A 24,210-nucleotide genomic window follows, 5' to 3' on the forward strand; every position below is an offset into this window, starting at 1 on the left:
GCAAACAAATGTCTTCTGAAAGTGCAAACTGGGTGTTACAAAATATCATCAACAACAACTACAAAAAAACAAACTAGAATCAGCTCATAATTCATTAGACAGTTAAGGTCTGTCTGAGTTTCAGCAGTTAATAATAAGGGGCTCTGTGGAAATCTGTGTGAGCGAGTGAGTAAAAAGTGAAACAAAGAGTGCATTGTTCGGTGTGTCCGTTTTTCACTCTTTACTCTCCAATGTGGGTCACAGCGAACAGAGCATTTTCAAGCTGATTACAAATCTCCATCTTTTCAAAATCTAGTCTAGCTGTAAAGAATAAATTCCTAGTTCGCAACATATATTGTAATAATCCTTATGAGTGTATTTTCAGTGTAAAGATTTTGTGTGCCCGAGTTAGTATTCTGTTACAATATCAGTTATCTTTATTACTTTTCGTGTGATAGCAAGTACTATCTCCCAAAGAACTCTATGCATATTATCTCCCTTGGCTTTATTAGCGCCATTGTGATTTATGGGAAAGTCTAGACTTGCAGGCCCGGCCTGTCTGTTTGGATACAGCAGGATTTCCATGCACATTACGTAGTGTCATTCATCCTCATTTTCTTATGGCAGATGAATCTATGAATCATTACCGTTTTCACACGCACCATGTGAACGTTACATAAGTGCAAACCAGGACAGGTTCAGAGCGTGTGACCAGTCGCTTCACCCCGCCCACCTCCTCCGTCTGGGAGACACAAGCCCAGCGCACCTTCCCTCCCGCTCTGTTTTTGCAGCAGCTGCAGCTGAGTCTTCCTCAAAGCCACGTTCAGACTCGGAAAGTGATTCAAGATGACAATGCAACTGGCATACTGGGATATTCGTGGGGTAACTTCAGCGTTGTCCACCTTTGATATTGAAGCAGTAACTGTTGCTGTTGACTGCAGCGCTGTGGCCGGTGGACCTCCGGCTCCGAGTGGAGGTCCATCCGGGACCACAGCGCTGCGAACCGGTTTAACACAGAACGTGTCGCCGCCTTTCAAACAAAGTCACTGAAATTTATTTTTTTTTACTGCATAACGCCAGTGTGTTTTATAATCGCAGAACAGGAGTTGACGGAGCTTCACTCGGTAAAGTGCGACGGAGCTGCTTAACACTCGAGTGTATGTGCTGGAAATGTTATCAGTACGACCACTAATGAAACGTTAGCCGCGAGTTCTAAATTTGTATTAAAATACTGTAAGCTAACGTTAGCTAAAAGCTAACTTGTCATTAGCGATAATTGTTCGGCTTCCGGTCAATTTGAGCTCCACTCATCGAATGAGCAGTGTTACCGTTAATTGAATTAAAGGGCGGTAAAGTTGATTTGATGGGAAATTGATGTTTGATGGGAAACAACAGACTAGTCGCCTAAATGTGCGTTCCGATGGAGTAGCCTTACCGAGCTACTGTCGAGTGGCAGGTGAGTCTACCAGAGAGAGTAGTTAGCATTATAACTGACATGTGTCATATCGCAGGCATGCAGTGCGGTTGTAACTGAGAGATAAAAGGTCAAGTCACTATAGGCCAACAAGTAAGGCTGCAGCTAGCGGTTGTCCGTAGTCTTTAAATTCTCAAGTGCAACTCACTTAAAACAGCTCATTTTTTTTGACCGACACAAAAGTCAAAGGTTAAAACAGTTAACAAAAGTTAATAGAGAATATGCGTGAAGTGTTCTGTGTTTTTACTTGATAAAACAACAGCACTCTTGGTTTAAAATGTTTACACTGTGGCCCTAAATCGGTTTTAATTTGATTTGTTGCTTTAAACTTGACAGTTTTAACATTGTTCCCTTTTCATGAGAACTCGTCCTGGTGGACAGAAGATTTTTTTTATTATGAATACAAGTCCAGCACGTAGGAATGCTGGGGCTGTATTGGCATAAAATGGAATATAATATTCATGTTTAGGGTTTGCATTTTTCACGCCTTTGGCTCTTTTACACACTTGGAAAGGGAGGACGAGGCGATTGGTTGCAATCTGCTGGTTACAATCTGCAATCTCACTTCCAGATGCCACAAAATCCACCCAACATTTAAGTCATCTTAAGGGAAGGGATGCAGTTGCAATAGTGACAATTTTATTTGAAGATTACTGATAGAGGAAGCAAAATGGCGTATGTAATTGTACAATTGGGGAAAAAAAAACTTTCACAAATTCTTCCTCATATCTGATGTTTGGACATTTCTGCAGCTCGCCCAGCCCATCCGCCTGATGCTGGAGTACACCGGAACCAAGTACGAGAGCAAGTTTTACGTCTGTGGTGAAGGTAAGTTACCTCTTTACCAAGCGGTTATAATTTTAACCAAAGAAGTGTCTGTCTGCCCACTTAATCACCTAACCCACATTTTTCTCACATTAGCTCCCGACTATGACAAAAGCTGCTGGTTTGATGAAAAATACAAACTTGGAATGGACTTTCCTAATGTGAGTTTAACCTTTGGAAAAAAAATAACCTAGATGTATTAAATGAAATGTAAAGCAGGCGAGTTTCAAACATCAACTAATAATATTATGTATTATGTATTATATTATGTTTAACATCTCACCATAGCTGCCCTACTTGGAGGATGGAGACAGGAAGATAGTGCAGAGCAATGCCATCATGAGATACATCGCTCGTAAGCACAATATGTGTAAGTGTTGTGTGTTTATTCCCCTTGTGAACATTTTCTTCGAAAGAGACAGTAAGTTGTTTCTTTAAGTGTCCCAATAAATGAGATCTGATCACAGGTGGTGAGACGGAGGATGAGAAGGTCCGTGTGGACATCATGGAGAACCAGTCGATGGATTTCAGAAATGGCTTTGTGAGGCTGTGCTACGCTGACTTTGTGAGTACTACAGTTAAAGTTTAATAACATTGAATGTGTCATTTTAGATATTTGCATCACCTCTAATGCCAGCATCCCCTCTCTGACATCAGGACAAGCTGAAGCCAGGGTACCTTGAGGCGCTGCCAGGCGTGCTGAAGCAGTTCTCAAATTTCTTGGGAGACAGGAAGTGGTTTGCAGGTGACAAGGTATGTAGCTTCTTAAATGTGCAAGGCTTCGTATGTTTGTCATTTTTCGATCTGCATTGCTCAGGTTTTTTTTAATGACCGCTTGGGAACAGAACAGCACAACAAACTGAAAATAATTGACAGGTTTTGGCTTTAGGAAGTTGATATGGTGAAGAAGTTCGGAGACAACTGCCTGTACACATCCAGGTCACATGAAGCAACATGAGCTTTCACATTTGGAGTTGATTTGAGAAATGCAGCCTAGTCTTGAACTGCTAGTGTACACTAGATTTATTAGAACAGGAAACTGTGGATTCAAGCTGTTGAGATGAGACAGGACCAAACAGTACATTTATGGGTTGAAAGAACAAAAAAGTTTAAAGGGACAGTTCACCACAAAATGAAAAATACTCTTATTTCCTCTCACCTGCAGTGCTGTTTAACCATCTAGATTGTTTTGGAGATATCAGCTGTGGAGATGTCAGCCTTCTGATGAATATAATGAAACTACAAGGCACTCGGATTGTGTTCCTCAAGCTGTCAAAAAATACATTTGAAAAACTCCTATCATCAACCAGTTTCTCAAAATAATCAGTAGCCCTTGTTGCAAGAAGTTTCATGTCAGAACTCTTTTCTATATATAAACATCGATGGTGTCCTCTTTAGCTGATCTCTATAGCCAGTATCTTGGATTGATTAAATAAATGCGAGAGAAAAAGAATATTTTTAATTTTGGAGTTGACTGTTCTGTGAAACATATATAGCATAGTGAGAAGTGCAGAGTTGGGTGTTGGATCTCTGTGGTTTCATCATTATTAGCAAAAACTTTCACATTTCATGCAAGTCACTTGACTAATTGCTCATATAAAACTATTGATTAGTGCCGATTTAATGCCTTTATTATTTTGCTTTTCGTGTTTACATGTTTGTCAATCTGACTTTTTCTTTAAAACAGATCACTTTTGTGGATTTCATTATGTACGAACTGTTGGATCAGCACAGGATGTTTCATCCTACGTGTCTGGATGACTTCAAGAACCTCAAAGATCTTTTAGACCGATTTGAGGTGAGAACGCTCAAATGTTTTGTCCGTCACAAACCACACATCCTACATTTAATGCTGAAAGTTGCAGTCAGGAAATATATTCAATCCTGCACTCGAGCACCTCTTGTCTTCCTAGTGACTATAGGTGAATAATATGTGGGTTTGCTTATTTGTTCTTGCCATGTTAGTAGTGTGGTGCCACTCATAATGGTTTGGCATAATGTCATCTCATCATAGGCTCAGGAGAAGATTGCTGCCTACATGAAGTCAGACAGATTCATTAAGGCTCCTGTCAACAACAAGATGGCCAAGTGGGGAAACAAGAAAGAGTAAAGGACAGTGCGTATAGGCCTGCAGAAATTATGAAAAGAATAGTTTTCACAAGTGCAACTGAGTCAACAACTTAGAAATTCAGGAGAAATGTTGTCTGTGCTTTGTCTTTTCAACTACTTGGTTCTGTAAGTTTCATATCCTTTAATCATGTTACCCTCTCCTACATATTTACATGCCAGTTCTAAAATCATTTTCAGCTGGATTGCGTAAAAAGAAATCCAAGTTTGTACTAATATTATGAAGTTGTGTAGAAACTTTAATTTGAGTTAAAGCACTTAATTTCTTTGTTACATCTGAAACAATTCTTTTTTTGGCAGATTAAAGTAAATCTTGTACAAATGTTTCATTCAGTTTCATCATTACTCACTGTACAATACATCACATCTAAGAATCAATTAATAGAAGGTAATAAATGGTATAAGTTAATGCAGCAGAAGAGACTACCTAAATCAGTATCATTGTAGTTAGGTGTATATATTTCTCTTTAATCACAGCTGGGTAAAACTATACACAATGTACTTGAATGTACATTAGAAGTGAAAACTGTAGTAAAAATTAATTTCATTGTGACTTAATTATAGGAAATTTCTCAGTAACTTGCAGTTATTGCTGCCGGTGATAAGCTACCAAGCATGAGTTTCATTCGCTTAGCCTTAAATGTTGAAGGCAGCAATCCACACAAGATAATTTATGACATTTGAAAATTAATGAGACATTGATCATTCCAGAGGTTGATCTCTTGATGAAGGACAACTGGAGCAGGATGTCAGTAGCGACCGTTGTACAGGCCTGATGGTTCACTGGCAAGCTGTAGAAAATAGGACAAAATGTTACTGATGTACTGCAGGGGAGTGTGTGTGTGTGTATCATGTGACACATTACTTACTGCAATGGCTGACTTAATTGCTTGAAGCTGGAAGAAGACTTTGCCTCCTTCCTCTGGACAGACAGTCCTTATCTCATCCTTAGTCATCCCCAGAAGCAGTTTACCGGTCAGCACCCCGAGGGTGCTCACAGTGCTGCACATGAAAAGGCATGAAGCACAACACCTCACATCATGCAATACAAGTCTTATTTAGAGTTAAACATTTACCCCAGTCCCTCTTTGTGTTATTTCACTCACATTTTGGAGAAACCTTTGTGCTGCAGCCAGGCTTTGACCTCTGCAGATGAGGACATCATATCCAGAGTAACTGGACCATGGGTGTCCCGCTGTGAGGGAGGGTGAAGGGCATAAGATATCACATGTAAGATCTGTTAAGCAGCCATTCAACAGAGCTACGTGTGATTTAGCTGACCATTTGATCATCCATGGGCCCGGTGCTCCTCATCGGCTCCAGAACATTTTGAGGAACGTTGCCTTGCTCGTCACGGTTGTTGCGAACAAGCCACCATTGCTTGGATTTCTGAATCACCTTTGGAGAAAAAAAGCCAAAAGAAACAAACATCTCAGCACCTGAATGTTAATGCTGATATAAATGACCACTGTTGTGACTGTGGTAAACAAACGGCTTCATGAAAATTTAAATAGAAAAACAAGGCTGTATCGAGAGTAAAAAAAAACGTGAAGATTTAAACAGGATCATTGGATGACAGCTGTCCGTTCAAGTATCCACTGGATGCATTTCACAAGTTTCAAGTTTGGTAATCATCCTATGACAGATTTTGCCAGTGGAGGTCTGTGTCAGAAACCAAATACATCTTCAGTACCTGTAGCCTTCCCTTGGGACCTACTGACACTGGACTTCTATGGACTATTTTCATTCTATTAAAGGCTGGATTATTAGATTGTGTTTTTATGAAGGACAACATCCTAACGTGCTTGGTAGATGAAGTTTCAGCCATATAAATTGCTCCAAACATGCTTGATTTTGAAAACAGTTTTTCATCTCACCTGGACCACGTCACCCTTCATAATACTCAGCTCTTGGTTGTTCCTGGCCATGAAGTCGTAAATGACCCGCATATACAGGGGTGGCTCACCAAGGCTGCAGAACACACAAAACAGTGAATACTCGTTAAAAGTCATGTTTCCAACAAATGTTATCATAAAACTATGTCACTGTAGTGCAATAACACTTACTTTGCTGGTGGCGGTGAGCCCCATGGACCACTGCTTATAGGCTGTAAAAGGCATTAAATTCAACACATTGAAACTGAATAATAGCTTTGCTGGTTTGAAATAAAAAAAGATATTGCCAGATGGTAAAGATATTGTCTGATGGTAATTGCAATAAGCACTTAAAAAAAAGAGGAAGTCAATTTTAGTGAAGTAGATTATGCAATTAAACGAATAATAAAAATGTATTTAGCAACAGCTGGATCCGCAGTTGTGACGTGTACCTCTGCTGGCGTACCATTAACACAGTTCTCAAGATGACAGCCAAAAAAACTGAGTATGGGAACAAAACAAGAGTGTAAGGTCAGTAATTATGTCAGCATGCTTCTACCTCTTCAGGATGGCCTTCATCAGGTGTGAAGCGCTGACTGTTGCTCCGGCTTATTGGACTATTCCGATAAGGCGGTGGGGAAGACATGGATGAGGGGGCAGGTGGCTGCCAGCCGTCGTAGAAGTCTGGGATGTAAGGTGGGACATCCTCTGGCCATCTAGTCCTGAGCTCAGGGAAATAAAGTAAAAGAAACTGTCTAATGTAAAACCAATTCCAACATGACTAAGTATACAACAAATAAAAAAAAATGAAATTAAAGAAATATTCCAACATTTCAATAATCAGCCCATACTTATTTGCTTTTGCATGTCTGTAACATTAATATTAATATTAATAAAGCTGAATGGTTGGCTTAGTGTAAAAACTGCACTTAGTAGGAAATAGCTAGCTATGGTTTTTAAAAAGTTAAACAGCTCATCAAAAACAAATTATATCTTGTTCATTTAATCATTTAAAAAAACAAAAATTAAAAATGACACGTGGTTTTATGATGGGCTATATTCTCTACTATTTTTTTGGCTGAGTGCAGTGACTTCCTGGAGTCTAAGCTGAACAGAGACAAGCTAGTTTTTTCTTGACATGCATTGCCAACAAAGTCCCAGTTGGTGTATGTTGGTCAGGTGTCCCATTACTTTTGTCTATACAATGTAGCTTTATGGCTGATATCTATCTTGAATAAAGTTGTAACTGTTTCAGCAAATCTTTAAAATTTGGTAGTCAGACAGCCCACTGGACTTTAGTAGGGTAAAATTGTTCTTATTAATGCTAATCAACACGTTACTAAGTTAATAATGCGTAAAATCATCCTTCTCACTATTTCCTTGCTGTCCATGGCCAAACATTAAGTTTCAAGTACAATTTCCATCATCAGATACCATCTTAAGACTGAAATTAACAGTTCTTAAAAACACTGATGTTTTTCATTTCTTCTGTATGACATGACCACAGTATTAAGTCTCACCTACATTTACATATCACGCATGCCCCATGTCAAGGTGTGTCAGGGCAGGTATAGGTGCACTCACAGTCAAAGGGCTATATATGAGGGGGGTGACAAGCTTTATAAAAACACTTGTGTTAGTGTGTGAGGGTTGGAGAGGCCGCCATACCTGGGGATGTTCCAGCTGTCTCCCAGAGCCCTCCATAGCTGGTCCTCCTCCTGGTCGAGGGCCTGACTGAGCAGCCGCAAGGCCGTCACCGTCAGCAGAGGGGAGACCACAGTAGGAGGCAGTTCTGCAGGATACTGGGGCACTATCTGTTGAAACAATGGAGGAAGTAAATATCAACTGTTTAACAGCACAAGTGAAGAAAAATATGAGTCCAAAATAAGTTTAGAAGAGCTCACAAAAGCCAAGATAGAGAAGAAAATGTGGACAAATTCAGGAGCTGTGGGGTTGACCAGTATCCCGTCCAGTTGGCCCTGTAACATAAGAGTGTTTTAGTCACGTTTTACTGCTTTCTGCTGCAATCTCGTTCAAGTCAGCACATTCATTCAAATTCTTTCAAAAGCCAGCCTGGCCCACTTGAAATATCTGTGGAGACATTTAAAGATCTAAGGAAGTATTTACCAGCAGATTGAATCCATATTTGATTTTCTGAAGACAGGAGATGTATTCCTCAGCGGGTGGCAAACGGACAGCTGGTGCTGCTGGAGGAGACACTGATCAGACACAAATGTCTATCCCTGCTATCTGTATGACTGTACCTATAGGAGGTCACTCCTTCAGGAAGTGCAAGCGTATATAGAGAGATAAACTGTAAAAAATTACATTACCATTTTTCGGTGACTTCTTCTTCTTCTTAAACAGATTTTTCTTTGTGCTTTGTGCTCTGTCCTCTTGCAGTGAAGCTGTCTTCACTGCAGACAATTTGCTCATGAAGACCTCCAAATCATTGACAACATGATTAAAAATGTCCTGTGAAAAACAGCACAAGCATGAATCAAATCATACGTAATGTATGAGCATGTTTGCTATGACACGAGAAAGACGAAACAACACCAATGATGATTCAGCACTGATGTAAAGCACTAGCAACAACTAACATTTCAATGCACTACTGACCGAGTTCCTCTCTGCTTGCATTTGCTCAGGTGACACAGGTAAGTCCGGGCTGCTCTGGAATTCATCATAATCAGGACTGAACATCATCTTTTCTTGTGGGGTGTTGACTCGTAGAGGGACAATATATTCTACAACAAAATAGATTGTCATTATCAATATAAACTTTACTTCAGGAGAATGCTGACTCAGTATAAAACAAACATAAACATTAAGTATTAAGATTTTTGAGGAAATTAAAAAAGTATTTTTGTCCTTTCTTTTATATGCTTACAATAGATCAGGTTGTACCTGGTTCTCTAAACTGTGGAGGTGGGTGGTCTGGTGGCGGTGGGGTCCTTTCTCGCTGCACAGGAGAAGGCCCATTCTGCCGGAAACTTCCCAAAGTATGTAGCCCAATGATATTCTCTAGATTAATCCTTAGATCAGTCGACAGCAGACAAAATCTTTTCAGCCTCTGAATCAGCTACATTGGCCAATTATGTGTACACATACAAGCAATTTAGGTAATTATATATAAAGCACCAATGATAAGCAACATAAATAAAAACTCTATATACAAGTCAAGCGTTGTGTAAATTGTAAACAATACAAACTATGCATATAAATAAACATTGAATGAATACACACGGAGAGGATGTACAGGAAAAAAAGTACAAAGTAAGTAAAGTACAGTATATACAATGAGCTAGGTTTGTATTGACAGTGAGAGAACATGATTGTATGTACATGTTTAAAAAAGGTGCATTTAAACTGTGAAAATATAATTTATAATGGAAGTGCTTGGCTGTTTTCTCTGCAGTCTTGGCTCTTCGTTGTGGTCTGTTTTTGTCCTGTTTGGTGGCTCATCTATACAAGAGAGCACTGAGTGCATTGTACTCTTACAACTTCTTTATTTGTCCATGTGATGTGACACTGTACCTGATATCAGGCTGCTCCCTGCGTGGCTCCACATTGTCTCCATTTTGGACTACCTTATCCAGATCAGTCTTGATGAGCTCCGCCTGATAAAACAAACCTGTGTCAAATTAAACTCCTTCGTGACACCGAATAAAACTTGTTATGAAATAGAGATAATGGTCTTGGATTCAGAGACTGCACACCCCGATGTGACTAACACATCCTCCCTTCTTTGGAGGCTTTCAAGGGGTCAACGTTCACGTGACTCACCCCCATCTCCTCGCACTGGAACATGTAGACCTGAGGAAAACGTCTGTTGCGTTCCTGTATTGTTACTGTAAGCAGAGAGTCGTAGGCGCAGCTATCCAGCACAGCTTTGGTTTTCTGGATGTAACTCAAAGGCAGCGACTCCAGTTCTGCCTTCAGGGTCAGAGCAAACCAAAGTTAAGACCGCAGGTTTATGAAAACGAACACAGAGTGACTAATCAACAGTGAACATATTTACATAGACTACTTTCTTTCTTATTTTCCAATTTGCCTTCATGTCAGACACTGAATTCTCTTGGACAGACAGTTATTGAGATGAGTCCAGGAATTTAATCTTTCTATCCTTGGCGAAGTCTAATATGTTGAATTTTTATTCATAAATCAGAATATATTAAAAGTAAACCAAAAATAGACACTTGTAGATTTACTCCATACTCAATGAAAAATGAGAACTAAAGAAGTTAAGCTTTTATCACCTACTTTTGTCAAATGTAGCACTGAGCTGATCAGAAACAAAACAGCATAACTACATTTGTAAGCATCTTATTTTGGAAATAAACACAGCAGAACTTTGGCTAGATGTGTTATCATTTTTTTGGTTATGTTAATGGTAGTTGAAACCTCTATGGTTGTGCATGTTTTTTGTATTCAGAGTTCACCTGTCCTGTTCTTTTGATTTAAGGCTGTTTTTCTTGGTTTGGGGTCGTAATACCAGTTAAAAGGATAGTCTTGATCAAACAGCTTAAAATGATATTTTAGACAATAGTATGCTCTAATTCTTAATAAACAGTTTCCAGTCCTTCAAAAGTCCCCAAATTCCTCTTCTCTTATCTGAAGCACATAGTGACCAACCTTGGTCTCGATGTCACTGAGCAGTAGATATCCCCCCTGCACCTCCATGATCATCTCCTGGGGCCACAGACGACCTTTGGTGTCCAGCCTCTTGAGCTTAGCCACGCAGTCGTCCACTGTCTTCAGCTCCTGGCCATCCAGCTCACAGGTGAACAGGTGCTGTGGGGGTCAGTGTGGAGGGTCATGAAAATGGAAAGCTAAAGGGTTGTACTATCAGCAATGTGTAAGTCTCAATGCTGAGCAGATTTTACACTCATTTACCTCCACTCTGACGTGAAAGTTGTCCGATTGTTTGTTGAGTGTTTCGGAGTACTCTTTCCTCTGCACTGAAAAAAAAAAAAATATATTAAAAGGGGGTCTCACAAAAAAAGACATTAAATAAGAGGTGGTTTTATGTCTGGACTTACTATATATTGATTTTCCACTGGGTCTGAACATGTCATTTCTCTGAAATGAAGACCCTTTGAACTCATCTTGTTGGAAAGGTCGCTTGTGCTGAGGGAAGTCGTCTTGTGAGAAACCCCTGAAACAAAAGGAACATATCGAAAAGGAAAGTGGTACACCTTTACAGGCTGTTGCTGGTTTTACAGTCTTAAGTGTCAGTAAAACTCATCCTCGTCACCATAGCAGTGATTTCAAGATAAACTGTCCATAAATAAAGTCCACTGTTACCACAACAGTCTTTTATTGTAAAAGGGCGTGAATGGATGAATAGAGATCTGTGGTGCTCCGAAACTAAAACAAATTAATGCCAGTGACCAGTGTAGCCTGAAAACTACAAGTTTACTGACCTTGGAGAATAAGAGAAAGGTCCATTGTGTCCAAACATTTTCAAATTACAACGCCTGTCGTCTTTGGAAGAGTAAAGAAAACTTTAGATTGGTAAGAATCACTCCAGTCCAACCTGTTAAAAAAAAGAAAAAAAAAGAAAGAAACTTCTCAAGCTGATTATTTGACACAGCATGTGTAAACCAAATTACACTTGTCTCATAATAAACCAGGACAGATGCAGTCCTCACATAACGAACAAAGAATTTGTTTACCCAGTGGGAATATTTACAGATTCTGAGAATTTAAAGTGAGACTGTTTTTCCTTTTACAAGTTAGAAGTAAGCAATAAACTTCACCCTACTCGGTTTACTACTCAGGAATGTTATTGCTGCGGTGTTAGCAAACTTACATAACTGGGGTCATTTTGTCTGTCATACATTTTACCTTTACTGCGTGATTGTCGCTACAATACATTGGCTGTTACTCAGCGAGTCTTGCTTTAAAACCAAATGCAAAGAGGAGTAACAATAAGGTACTTAAAAGTAATACAAATTAATCACAAATATTTTTTTTGAAAAAAAAATCTAACAAAGGTTTAAAATAATTATTTATCTCCCTCGTTGGGCTTAGATCTGAGGAAATGGTGATTACTTCTCCATTTCGTAGCTCGAGACAGAGAAAGAGAAAGAGAGTATGAACACACTGCTTCAATACAGCAACATAACAAGCATACAAAACCGTCACATACCTCCTGGATTTTATGCAGAACTCAGATTTCCTTCAACATTTTTGATAAGCGCAAACAGGATTTTCTGTCTAAACAGCATGTAATGCTCCCAACACCAGCAGTAAAGACTGATTTAACCTCCCTTATTCACAACATCTGATCGCAGGTTTATGTAATTGATCCAGTTATTACCTGTCAGTGTCAGCTCTGCTCTGGCATCATTATTTTTCTTCTTTCAAACAGATTTTCTACAAAGAACTCATGGAAAGTACCTGTTCCTCTCACAGCCTAAAGTCCTCAACTTCCTGCTTGAAAGTGCCAGGATCAAAGTGCAACGATGAGACAGGACTGACGGATGAGGAGGGCTGACTCAGTTTGTTATTTGAGCATTAGTAACAGAGCTATCGCGGAAGGCAGAAAATCTTTGGCTCTTTATGAGTCCAAAGGTTCAGAAATGCCTTGCAGTATCTCCTTTGGAGTGATCAAAGGTCTTAAGTGCCTCAAAATGTTCTTTTGCAATTGTCAAGTTCAAGAGTAATCTATTGGCGCTATAAAACCATGATGCTATGTTCCAAACAAATCCACATTTATCAAATATAAAGTATACAAAATGTTGAAACAAAACAAATACTGCTTTAAATGAAAAAACAAACCCAACAGTTTAAGATAAGAGAACAATTTATTTTACCATCAGCTGACGTGTAAATACTGTACACACCCATTATATTGACAGAGACAATCTTTCAAGAGGAAATAGTTTATTCTGTAAAGAAAAGTGAGCATCTCGTCATGGGAAAACAAGTTTTGGGCTTAGAGAAGCCTTCTCTGAAGACTTGACATTTAGGCTGTAGCTTTGGCCTGAGTAGCCTTGGCCAGAGCCTTCAGGTCTGTGATGCACTTGGCGATGTTCTCTTTCTCCTGAAAAAAATGTAAAAAAAACAAACAAAAAAAACACACACACACACAGATTCAAAGTCAGACGTGTCACCTTGTTGGTGCAGGAAACAGTAAGAACAATGGGATCCAAGATCAATATGGAATAAAATTTCTCACAGTATAGAATATGTTATGGTGAAATTTTACATTTTGTAAAAAAAAAAAAGAAAAAAAAGAAAAAAATGGTTTTAATGTGGTTCTTTCATGTTTTAAGAAAATCAGCAATGAAACAATCAATCGGACAATATATATATATAAATTTTTTTTTTTTTTTTTCCACCCACAAAACTTTTTTTACTCATTTGACAAATGGTCCAAATGTTATAGAAGAGCTAAATACATAATAGTCTGAAATTGACAAATTACCACCAACATATTGATTTAAATCAGGACTGATCTGATCAAAGAAAACTGCAGTGGCCCAAATAAGAAGCAGTGATATATTTTTTGTAAAATTACTACTAAAAAAAGTGGGGGTTGTATCATATTGAAGGACTAAATGTTTTACTTTCATTTACATGTTCACAGTATCGAATATTGTTTTTCCAATGGTGAGCGTACTGTTGTACCACCAGCTCCTGCATAGTGTGTTAGATTATGAATGGTACTTAAACTTAATGTTGCTAGGCTAGAGTGCATATTTCAGTCTGTTTACAGTGAATCTGTTAGAGTTTGACCTCCTTAAAAGCATTTTGGAAAGACAGTTTATCCTGCAGAGGTGATGCGTTCTCAGATCATTGAAGAAATAAATTCATGAAGAGTGAAAACAAATATCTTAAACATCAAACAGAAGCAGAATGAAGCCTGTATCATCTTTTTCCAAAAACTGACATTGTAGGTGATCTCATACTCAGGTCAATACTGTAAAGACCAGACTCCAGGTCTGACAAGACACTCAATGGCAACTTTCAGTTTGGTTTGTCTGTGCGACTGCTACAGTAAAGCACAAAGTTTTTGTGATAAGTTAAGACCCAGACAGAGAAACATCACTCAGCATGAGGCTGCTGACACAAAAACACTGACCTGCTGAGGAGTGATGCTGCTGATGACGTTCTTCTCCACCCAGTTGACCATGTGCTCCTGCTCCATTCGGCGGTTGAGGTCCTGCAGGGCAACCTGGTAGTCCAAGCGTCTCTTCACCTCATTGGTCACCATGTGTAGCCTCTCTCTGTAGTTGGTCTCCAGCAGCATGGCCACATTGTTCTAGGGAAAAAAACAAAACAGAAGTGTCAATGAGGTGCTTGTAATCACAGTGTAGAAATATCTGGTCTACACTCATCCAATTACTGCCAATTTTATGAATCTTGCAGGTTAAATTCCTTCTTTACATGCTGGTAATAGTGTGTTGTAAATTAAGGGACATAAAAAAAGCTTGAAATATAAACCATATCAAGATACGCCATATGTAAATACATACTGCCAGAATTCAGCTGGCAGCTGGCTGGTGTGTTGCATGGATCTGTTTTGATTCTAATAACATCTATTTAGAGACTTTTTTTTCCCAAAATATCATTTTGTTCATATTAAAAATCATGTCAGGTTTCTTTGACTATTCTGCGATGTTACAGTAACGTGCGCTTGCCAGTAGAGGTCGACAAACGTCAAAGTAAAGAAGATGTGTCTTTACCTCCTGGAGCTCAAAGTAAAGGAGTCCCAGGCAACATCAATATGGATTGTTGTTGTTGTTTAAATATGAAGCAGCACATTATGAACAGTAGAGATATTATAAAACAAAAATACTGCTTACCCTCTTAGCATCAAAGAGCATTGATCTTCCCTCCACTCTCCACTGTTCCTTCTTCTCATTCTCAATAGCCTGAGTCAGGCCAGAGATGGAGAGGTCCTTCACCTCCTGGGCCTTGGCCACTTTTTCCTGTAAACACACAGACACAACACAGTGACAGAGGTGCTTGGAAAGGTTGTGTGCAACAGACAAGGCCACAATTTTTGCCTGCACCTTGATCATCTGTCTACTACTTTAAAGAGTACAATAAAAACAAGTGAATAAATTCATAAGGTAAGAAAAATAACACTAGCAACAATAGTTCAAGAATCCTAATGTTAGCCAGAAATAAAAATAAAACACAAAACCACATGGTTTCCAGCCTACCTCATTCAGTTTGTCAGCAAAAGCTGCAACACTGGGACCAAATTTCTTGACACCATAGATAATGATGGCGCCTATGGAGGCGGCAGCAATAGTCTCATGGTTGATGACATAGATTTCCTTGGAAAGCATGTAAATGAGAAGGCCAGTGCCCAGCATGTATGGTCCTAGTGAGAAAAAGAAAAATGTATAAGTTTTTTGTCAATGAAAAACTGTCTCTGGGCTTTTAAATACATTAACAAGCTTGACTATTGCAACACATGAGACCAAACCTATTTTTATATCACACATAAGCAAAAGCCATGTGTGCTTACTCTTCTCAGAGTCAAAACTAGACATGGGCAAGGAGCATTCAGTTGCTCCACATGTGGAAAAAGCTCCCAGAAAACTTCAAGAAAGCTTCAAACGCTCAAAATGAGCCAGCAAAAAAAGGGAACTAACTGAAATGGTTTGGGAAACCATGCCTCGAGGGTACCTCCCATTGTACCTAACCCAAGGCTAGACCCAGAACCAGCTATGGGCATTACAAATCCCTTCTGTCCCGTCAATGCCTTTGAATTTCCGGGAGAAGCTGGAAAATGCTGCTTAGCCTGCTGCCACCGCCGGATAAGCAGAAGAAAATGGATGGATGGCTTCAACTGTCAGTTCTTTTAATTCAGGGCTATTCTGTTTGCCACTGTCTTTTATCAAATTTATGAGCATCATGCACTAGACTTATAACATAAATTAAATAGCCAAGAATTTGAGTTAAGTCTTGCTTCTAGTTACCAACCTGTGACTCCAGTTTTGGGGTACAGGAACTGGAACAACTCCTCTGGGATGATGGCATGACGGACTTTGCCTCCCTTCTCTGGCAGAGGGGGTACTGGGGCCAGACTCTGGGACGATGTGTGTAGGGAGCGAGACACTTGGACCAGACTGTGGAAGACAAAATGAGGTTTGAGAGGGCCAGTCATCATAGGATTCCCTATGATTTTGTTGCTAAAATGTCTGCATTCATTCAAGTTAGTGCTGTGCATACAGCATCTACAAATGCATACCCAGCTCCAAGGGGACCACTGCCTTTCAGGGAATTGGCTGTAAACAGAACAGAAAGAGACATAAATTCAGAGTTACAGCTAATGATTATTTTCATTATTTCATGCTTTATAGTAAAGAGAAGTTACTGTATAAGACCATTTCACTACATTATGACGGAACAATATCAACTAAATATCCGGTAGCAATTAGCAAATACCAGTTGTGAAAATGTTAAAATCAAAATGTAGATTTTTGGTGGAATGCATTGTGAAGTCATCGAAGTTACTCCTTACTAGACGTCTAAATAACACAAAACCATGAATGCTAGCTGTCAAAGAGGTGACATTTGCAGGCGTGCAAAGGTAATGCTAGCTAATGTAGCTTTGGTTTGCTACGTTTAGCCACCGTAACTGAGCTGTAACTGCTATCTGCTAGAAATACAGAAAGTGCTACACAACTAAAGGCACGAACAATAAAGGTGGACACAAATCTATAAGCAACAAAGCAGGGGCAGTTTCATGGTCTATACCGTGTTCACAGTTAACGTTAGAGTAGCCATCTATAGCTAGCATTAGCATGTCTCTCATTCAATGTGCGGCCTTCACTTTACCCTTCAGCTTCATATTCACTTTAAATTTTTACTTCTCCTACTTGACAGTTTGATTATATCAAAAGTGAGTTTTATTAATCATCTCAAAAGCAAGATTGCTGCATACCTGAGACAAAGACGAGCCTGGACAGCATGTTTAAAGGATGAAGTGCCAAGTTTTTAATACACCGGGCACCCTTGTATCGGCCTCTTCGTGCCCTTCTGCAAAGAGCCACAAGGATGGCGGATACGCGAGTTATCACTCTGAAACATCGCGAGAGTAGAGATCTTTCTTTTTCGAGTCATTAAAGGACACGACCACTAGATGGCGCTGCACGTAAAGACACAATTTGGATTTGGATTTGGATTAATTGAGGTTATTAAGATGTGGGGAGAATTTGAGGCTGTACATGATGCTAAAATGGTTTTGGTTATTTAGTCTCGAAAATTAAATCAAAACTGACACCAAGTAAAATATAAAGTCAGTCTGTCGGTCAGTTTAATGCAAATAACACATATGACACAGACATACACACCACTAGCAAATGATGAAGCTGTTCGTGCAGTTGTATAGCCACTTAGAACTGCATCAGATCTAACACATTAACCAACTTTTAATGCTGTTGTGAAAAAATAAAAAATCCAATAGTCAATGACATTGCCCTCACTCTCTCTCTCTTCAGTGTGGTGTGTTTTATCCCAGTCTGCATGCACGGGGAATTGGCTGAGTCTGTGTGTAATCTTGAGAACCACCCGTGTATGGCATCAGTCTGATGCGAGTGGCTGCTGAGATAGAGGAACATATGACGCTGTGGTTCTCTGCACTTCCTGTAAAGTTACGCTCAGCAGAAACAGCTACATGTGAAACACAGACAAAACCCCCGAACACTATTTCAGAGGAGTGAGAAAATGGATAACTTATCAATCGCCTCATGAAAACTTTTCCCAACTGAATGGGATGGCATTGTAGGTAAGCTCTATCATGAGTTTTTTTTTGCGTGTTGAGCAACATTTTGTTTTTGCATTATCTTGTACATTTTCCCTCCATAGCCTGAAATCAACACATCCCAGGCCCTAGACTGCCTTTGATAACTCTGGTCATCAGTGGTTAAAGGAATTGTCTGACAAAATGCAACAGCAATGCTACCACTGCAACAGCTACTATTATATGTACTATTACTACTGCTAAAAGCACTACTACACTAGTATATTATAAGAGCTACTACTGTTGTACCTGCTTCAACTACAAGTCCACAGCATGGTTTACAGAGAAAATGCATTTCTGTGCAAGACAAAGCATCTTATATGTTAAAGACACTGGCAGGGGTTTGCATTTTGCTTTATTTTATGTATATTTGTTCATAGGCGTTCACTTGCTTTTTTTATTTTATCGTCTCTTCACTTAAAATATCAGGATAGATTGTCATTACATTGTCATTATAGGCTCGAGTGACAGCCAGAGGGGCTGCCTTTCACAACTCCAGCCAGCTCTTAATCATTCCTTCTCTTGTCTGCTCTGTTTTTGCCCTGCCACGTACAGACACTCCTGCCATTTCAGATCCAGCTACTCCCTCCTCCTCTGAAGTAACTCCTTTGCCGCCATTACCATCGGCTCATACTGCTAATCATAACCCTTCATCTGTGTTTGGCTACAAGGATACTATCACCTAACCGGCCTGTCCTTGAGTCCTGCATCAGGTTTCAGTTTTGTTTCCCTGCTGAGTTTTTGCACTGCCATGGCCCTGACTGTCAGTGGAATACAGCTCTACCCAGCGAGAGACTTTGACCAGATAGTGGAGATCAGAGCAGCGAGACATGAACACCTGCGAGGACGTAACAACGTGACTTCATGTCGCAGCCCAACGAGAGAGATTGACACAAGAATGATAAAGAATGAGCTGAAGAAAAAGAGACATCTGGAATTTCTGAGGAGGAGATCAGTGAGCCCAGAGCCACGTGGTTTGAGGTGTACAAACCACTCTTCAGCTACAAAACAGAGGTTTTCAGTGAAACAACGAAGTTCAGTCAGGAAGTCTGAGACTTTGCATACAAATATCCAGAACGCTTCCACAACTAATGGACATCCAGTAATGATATTAAAAGCAAACAACATAACCGAGGGCCCTAGCACCAGCACTTGGGTAAACACGATATCCTCTGACATTGCAAGAAGTGTTATTTCATATTTATGTTTCATCTTTCCACATGCACAGGGAATAATAAATACATCTTGTTCTCGCCCCTCATTTCCCTAGGCTTCGTTATGGTCAGAAGAGGTAACACTGACTAGACAAGAGAAAGGCCGTGAAAGGACACAAGCATCTACCTCCACAACAACTATAAAGGAATCAAACCAGCACAGGACAAAAAGTACAGACAAAAGAGAGAATTGTGTTGAGGGTAAAATTCTTACCAACTTGTGTGACATTTTGCTACTATATAACATTGTTTTTTCTCTCTTTTTAAGCTCAAAAGACAAGCATCAAAACATTCATCCAAGCAGAAAAGAGCCACCAAAAACACACTGTCCAGACTGAAAATATTCTGAAAACAAACACAATGCGAGAGACCAGCGTGCAAACAGAGTGAGTTAAATAATTAAAAAATTAAAATATTAAATCTGAAATATTGTATCAGAGAAAGATGTTTTATATTCCCTTAATGAAATATTTACTTTCATGCAGGTCCGGTCTTGTCACTGTCAAGGAGTCAGTAAGTTTCAAACTGTTTACTTCATTCACTGGAATTTTACATCTGATTTGTATGGGTTTTTTTTTGTTTGTTTTGTTTTGTTGTTAAAAAAAAAAAAATCAAATTAAACTGAAGTTCTTGTCTCTCTACTCTCACACAATAGGATGTTCAGCGGTTAGCTGACTACCTGCAGGTAAATTCACCAATTTCTCTGTCCATCCTGAGCTGAATTTTGATGATGAAATAACACAGTCTTCCTCCTACAAATGAAAAGCTGAATTCAGTAAAAACTAATTTTATGGCCATCAATTTTACGGTGTAATTTCGTTATCAATCAAGTGCTGGTGCCCACAGGTACTCAAATGTAGTCTACAAATACTGGAGGAAAAGTGGGAGTCTGAGAGTTTTATGGTGACTAATGTTAGCTAAGGTTAGCAAACTTTAAATAGATTTTGCTGTATAACTTACTCTAAGTTGTGACTTTTGTCTAATGGACTGCCATGAAAATGTAATTTACCATTTATCATTATCCCATGGCGGCAATGGGAGCACAATTTAACCACAAAATAGACTACTTGTGTTTTATTTCTAGTCAGTGCATGAGATGATAGCTGACGTAGTGAGCATAATTAATTTTAAGCTTTGAAGTTAAAACCTCAGTCGAAGATGTTGTCTGGCTTTAGGTCCACTGAGTATTTGTATGTCTTTGTGATTATCTCTCCTTCTCCTGTCTGTTTTCTGTCAGGAGGCCCTGTGGAGAGAGGAGGCCATGAAGAAGAAGCTGGCAGCCCTCCAGGAGAGCACGTCAAACCTCATTAACTCCTCTCACAAAATATGGACAGTAAGTCTCTCCATCTGTATGCAGAAGCCATTCACTTAAATCAAACACTACCCCATTGTTTCCGATGGGTTCCAAACACCAAACACGTATTTCTTGTTTAATAAGGTCATTGTCATTGGTTATTGTCATTCATTGTACTTTGATCCCCTGGTTGAAGAAAAAGTCATCGTCACAGTCTTGCACACAGCAGCGTATGGCAGCTGCTACCTCAGGAAGGCCTATGTAGGCTGTGGTTTGGAGCTTCCTGCTTCCGCTCTGGCCTATGCAGTGTAGGACGAATGCAAGCTATCATTTTTAGACAGGAAGGGCGTGGCAATCAGTTGCTATTATAGGTGCTATGCATTCTCATTAGCTGTCTCTTTTGCTTCTCTGCCTGTAATGAATGAAGGGGAAATATTGTTGTTTCCCTTTTTGTTTCATAATTTCTTAATTTGGGTTTGAACATCCAAGGATCTACAAGCTAATTTAAATAATTTGAGCTTTTTTCTGTACAAACTGTTTCTCACTCAGGTATGTTATCGACAGGAAATTTAGATGTTATTTTGCATACTTGCACATGCAGATGTGATCTTTTTTAAGACTCACAGATGCTGCAAGTTCCCTCTGTGCATCAGTGAGCGCAGGCAGTCAAAGAACACATTTTCACATTTTGGTACATGAAGCATTAATTTTCCATCTGCTGGTTACAGCGTGACAGTCAGTCATTTCCTTTGTAACCCACACAGGCTCGTTGCAGTGAAGACCTGCTGAGAAACAAGATCAAGACTCTGGAGGCGCAGCTGCAAGTCTGTCTACAGGTAAGAACAGCAGCGAATGGTAAAGAAACAAACAAGCAGTGTTTTTTTTGTTTGTTTGTTTGTTTGGGTTTTTTTACATTATGACAAGGAGTCTTTTTATATTTCTCTGTAACAACTCAAACATTTTTCCTAAAACAGTCAGCCTGCTGTATGCTTCCACTCTGTCATGCAAGTGCATTGTCTACTGAGCATGCTCCTTCATCTTACCCCGTAAGCGTTTGATGGGTTAACTCAGCAGTGGTTTGTTTTTCACAGAGGTTTCCCAAGGATGGAATGAAGAAAGTGGTGCTACAGATGGAGAAGCAAAAAATGATATATGAGGAGAAGGCCCTGGCCGCTCTGCAGAAGGCCACGCAGGACAAAACTGAGGCGATCTGCAAAGCTGAGACAATGCAGGTCAAACAAGTGGTTTTCAAAAGGCCACAACATTCATAATTGACTATGGAGACAAGTTCAACAATGTTCCTGAATTATTTTTGGATTTGTGGTGACAGAAGGTTTCTATTGACACACCAAAAACTCAATATTATTTAATGTTTCTTGCCACCAGGAAGCGCTAATTGCAGCAAAGACAGAAGCACTGCGATGGCAGAGCCTTTACGAGGAGCTGAATCTGAGCTCTGGACAGCTCATGGAAAACCAGCTCCACAGTGCTGAACAACTGCAACAGCTGCACAGCCAGGTGGAGGTATGGTGTAATGTGTGACCATGTTGGAGGGTTAGGGGTTTTTGATTTGTAAATGAATTTATCAATTTCATATACATATCCTGTGCAGCTGTCCAGAGCCAGAGAGGCAGAGCTGACAGAAAAGGTGGTGTCATTAAATCAAGACAAGGGGGAGCTACAGTATAACATCTGCCTGCTGGAAGAGGACAATCAGATGCTAAGAGAGGAAATCCATCACCTTAGAGGCAAGACACTTAGAGTTGTGTTATCTTGAATCTGTAAAGGTTCAGTATTAAGCCATTGTCGGCTTTATCTGGCAGTAATTCTCGTTGCAACGTGAATCATTTATTTAAACCATTTCCCGTTTCGTAGATGGCAGCCATGAGAGCCAGGACTTTGTGATGCTGGGACGTCTGGTGTCAGAGGAAGAAGAGCCACAAGTCACAGTGAGGAGAAACTCTCAGGTGGAGGAGCAGCTCCGTCACACTCAAGAGAAACTCCGACTCAAAGAGAAAGAGGTAACTTGGAAATTCATCGCAGGACACTGTAGCCACTACATGCAGTGCCATGTTTAATAATTACAGTTATGTGTCTCACAAAATAATATGTTCATGAATCGACAAAAAATGGGTACAAATGGTCATAATTTAGTTTAGTAAATCCTTTGTAATACAATCATTTTTTAAATCTACATATTTTGGCCAACATAATCTTAAACTTCCACTTACAGTAATGTATTTCAGATCAATTTATTTAAGCAATATTCATCAACATGATGCTTTTGATGTTACTTGCCCTCATGTCTGGAGAACATGAGGGCAAGTAACATCATGTCTGGAGAACGGAAATAGACATTTTGCATCTGGCTTCAGACACATCCTGAAAAATGTATTTCTAAAGATCACCTCTGTGTGTGTGTGTGCGCGTGCGTGTGTGTCCAGTGTGAGGAGCTGCAGTCAGAGCTGTATGCCATGGAGCAGGAGTGTCAGTCCAGTCAGGCCCGGCTGTCGCAGTGCAGGGATGAGCTCCGGCAAATCAGCACCCGCCACAAGAGACCGGTGAGCTGTGTGTGTGTCTGTGTGTGTGTGTGCTTGTGTCTGCATGTACATGTGCATGTGCATGTGTGTGTGCATGTGTGTGCGTGTGTGTGTGTGTGCGTGTGTGTGATTGTGTGTGTGCACACGTGTGTGTATGCAGGTATATTCGTCCTTACATTGTCAGCCAACAATAATGAACAGTTTTCTACATTTCTTTCATTTAAGACATTTCTTACCTCTTTGTTTAGACGCTGTGCGGCTCTTGGTGGAAGGTGTGGATGTTCTTCCTTCTGATCCTCATTGTGGCGGAGGTTGCCATGTTGTGGTTGTGGTATCCTCCTTTCAGGGAGCAAGTTGAAGACCTGTACTCTGACATCGAGACACGTATTGACAACTATCTAATGGAAATGGCTTCTCCTCGACACTCAGGCTGTTTTAGACCAATATGATAATGTCACTGCTCAGACTTATTATTTTTGTTGCATTTGTATTAAAGTGAGACTTTTCTAGGGTGTAGTTTGTTGATATTATTTTGTCTGATGCAATTTTAGACATGGAACTCAAAGTGTGTGTTATGAGATAATGTTTTCATGTGTAATATGTTTGCAGAAAGTTCAAATACAAGTGAACAATGCAAGAGCGACAATGCGACAATGTTTGCAATCATTGCAACAATTGAAACCTGTTAAAGGCACCATCATCTAACAAGTTGACTGACATTCATTAATGAGTAGAAATAAGGAAGTATCCTTCATACTGTAAACAGCTTATTTAATCAAATCCACCAAAAAGACATAACGTCACAGAAATACTTTGGGCTGTTGTGATGATGGAATTGACATCAGTGCTATGAGGTGTATGGAGAGTTGTTTTACTGTCACTATGACTTACAATAAAAGAAAAAAGGGAGAGTAAACACTCAGTAAAAATGTGAATCTCATAAAAAATAAAGAAATGTTATGATGAGAAATGTTTCTGTTTGTTGAAATTAAATGAAATTGTCAGTAGAGGAGACACTGTTAAGAAGGGCCACACTTCAGTTGATGAGAGTTTTGTAGATGTGTCATCTCAAACAAGGAAACACAAATTGGAAATACAGAGATGTCATTT

The 24,210-nt window shown here is 39.7% G+C and overlaps 4 protein-coding genes across 9 annotated transcripts; 2 read left to right on the forward strand and 2 right to left on the reverse strand.

The window, feature by feature from the left end:
• The first annotated feature begins 673 nt into the window (after positions 1–673).
• On the forward strand, positions 674–4,731 carry LOC124063514 (glutathione S-transferase Mu 3-like). 3 transcript variants are annotated; one of them, XM_046397248.1, is made up of 8 exons: positions 674–861; positions 2,206–2,281; positions 2,375–2,439; positions 2,567–2,648; positions 2,746–2,843; positions 2,936–3,031; positions 3,966–4,076; positions 4,293–4,731. In XM_046397248.1, the coding sequence occupies exons 1-8, from the start codon at positions 826–828 to the stop codon at positions 4,386–4,388; spliced, it is 660 nt and encodes a 219-aa protein (XP_046253204.1). In that variant the 5' UTR covers positions 674–825; the 3' UTR covers positions 4,389–4,731. The 3 variants fall into 3 exon arrangements, with proteins under 3 accessions (XP_046253204.1, XP_046253205.1, XP_046253206.1); XM_046397249.1 differs by lacking the exon at positions 674–861 and adding an exon at positions 927–1,136; XM_046397250.1 differs by lacking the exon at positions 674–861 and adding an exon at positions 1,296–1,435.
• Positions 4,732–5,054: 323 nt separating this feature from the next.
• eps8l3b (EPS8-like 3b) lies at positions 5,055–11,845 on the reverse strand. 3 transcript variants are annotated; one of them, XM_046397241.1, is made up of 19 exons: positions 11,709–11,845; positions 11,325–11,440; positions 11,179–11,243; positions 10,918–11,076; positions 10,069–10,218; positions 9,820–9,902; positions 9,190–9,317; positions 8,902–9,029; positions 8,613–8,754; positions 8,407–8,483; positions 8,184–8,258; positions 7,948–8,093; positions 6,839–7,001; positions 6,472–6,512; positions 6,283–6,376; positions 5,687–5,803; positions 5,512–5,600; positions 5,275–5,407; positions 5,055–5,196 (listed from the first exon to the last, which is right to left on the reverse strand). In XM_046397241.1, the coding sequence occupies exons 1-19, from the start codon at positions 11,744–11,746 to the stop codon at positions 5,155–5,157; spliced, it is 1,986 nt and encodes a 661-aa protein (XP_046253197.1). In that variant the 5' UTR covers positions 11,747–11,845; the 3' UTR covers positions 5,055–5,154. The 3 variants fall into 3 exon arrangements, with proteins under 3 accessions (XP_046253197.1, XP_046253198.1, XP_046253196.1); XM_046397242.1 differs by having other exon boundaries at positions 6,472–6,514; positions 6,844–7,001; positions 8,407–8,486; XM_046397240.1 differs by having other exon boundaries at positions 8,407–8,486.
• A 1,230-nt stretch (positions 11,846–13,075) lies between these two features.
• atp5pb (ATP synthase peripheral stalk-membrane subunit b) lies at positions 13,076–17,343 on the reverse strand. The gene is made up of 7 exons (XM_046397247.1): positions 17,195–17,343; positions 16,499–16,535; positions 16,231–16,376; positions 15,462–15,625; positions 15,099–15,224; positions 14,375–14,554; positions 13,076–13,333 (listed from the first exon to the last, which is right to left on the reverse strand). The coding sequence occupies exons 1-7, from the start codon at positions 17,220–17,222 to the stop codon at positions 13,256–13,258; spliced, it is 759 nt and encodes a 252-aa protein (XP_046253203.1). The 5' UTR covers positions 17,223–17,343; the 3' UTR covers positions 13,076–13,255.
• Positions 17,344–17,882: 539 nt separating this feature from the next.
• On the forward strand, positions 17,883–24,070 carry LOC124063509 (TRAF3-interacting JNK-activating modulator). Of its 2 annotated transcripts, none has more exons than XM_046397243.1 (14): positions 17,883–18,037; positions 18,608–19,208; positions 19,323–19,437; positions 19,535–19,652; positions 19,752–19,779; positions 19,922–19,951; positions 20,504–20,599; positions 21,325–21,396; positions 21,652–21,792; positions 21,947–22,084; positions 22,173–22,308; positions 22,436–22,581; positions 23,005–23,121; positions 23,349–24,070. In XM_046397243.1, exons 2-14 carry the CDS (start codon positions 18,804–18,806, stop codon positions 23,547–23,549), a joined length of 1,743 nt encoding a protein of 580 aa, XP_046253199.1. In that variant the 5' UTR covers positions 17,883–18,037; positions 18,608–18,803; the 3' UTR covers positions 23,550–24,070. The 2 variants fall into 2 exon arrangements, with proteins under 2 accessions (XP_046253199.1, XP_046253200.1); XM_046397244.1 differs by having other exon boundaries at positions 17,891–18,033.
• Positions 24,071–24,210: the final 140 nt, after the last annotated feature.

Source organism: Scatophagus argus, chromosome 8 (genome assembly GCF_020382885.2).
Source record: "Scatophagus argus isolate fScaArg1 chromosome 8, fScaArg1.pri, whole genome shotgun sequence".
NCBI lineage: Eukaryota > Metazoa > Chordata > Actinopteri > Scatophagidae > Scatophagus > Scatophagus argus.

Excerpts from the sequence above, each read along its gene's own strand:
- atp5pb (XM_046397247.1), bottom strand. The coding sequence starts at position 17,222 with ATGCTGTCCAGGCTCGTCTTTGTCTCAG. Across the intron at positions 16,536-17,194 it reads CAGGCTCGTCTTTGTCTCAG|CCAATTCCCTGAAAGGCAGT; the intron begins GTATGCAGCAAT and ends TTCTGTTTACAG. Across the intron at positions 15,225-15,461 it reads TTGCTGACAAACTGAATGAG|GAAAAAGTGGCCAAGGCCCA; the intron begins GTAGGCTGGAAA and ends GTGTGTTTACAG.
- eps8l3b (XM_046397240.1), bottom strand. The coding sequence starts at position 11,746 with ATGTTTGGACACAATGGACCTTTCTCTTATTCTCCAAG. Across the intron at positions 8,094-8,183 it reads TCTTCTCTATCTTGGCTTTT|ATAGTGCCCCAGTATCCTGC; the intron begins GTGAGCTCTTCT and ends TTGTTTCAACAG. Across the intron at positions 5,408-5,511 it reads CACAAAGGTTTCTCCAAAAT|CACTGTGAGCACCCTCGGGG; the intron begins GTGAGTGAAATA and ends TTTCATGTGCAG.
- LOC124063514 (XM_046397248.1), top strand. The coding sequence starts at position 826 with ATGACAATGCAACTGGCATACTGGGATATTCGTGGG. Across the intron at positions 2,282-2,374 it reads GTTTTACGTCTGTGGTGAAG|CTCCCGACTATGACAAAAGC; the intron begins GTAAGTTACCTC and ends TTCTCACATTAG. Across the intron at positions 3,032-3,965 it reads AGTGGTTTGCAGGTGACAAG|ATCACTTTTGTGGATTTCAT; the intron begins GTATGTAGCTTC and ends TCTTTAAAACAG.
- LOC124063509 (XM_046397243.1), top strand. The coding sequence starts at position 18,804 with ATGGCCCTGACTGTCAGTGGAATACAGCTCTACCCAGCGAGAGACTTT. Across the intron at positions 21,397-21,651 it reads AGCTGCAAGTCTGTCTACAG|AGGTTTCCCAAGGATGGAAT; the intron begins GTAAGAACAGCA and ends TGTTTTTCACAG. Across the intron at positions 22,582-23,004 it reads TCCGACTCAAAGAGAAAGAG|TGTGAGGAGCTGCAGTCAGA; the intron begins GTAACTTGGAAA and ends GTGTGTGTCCAG.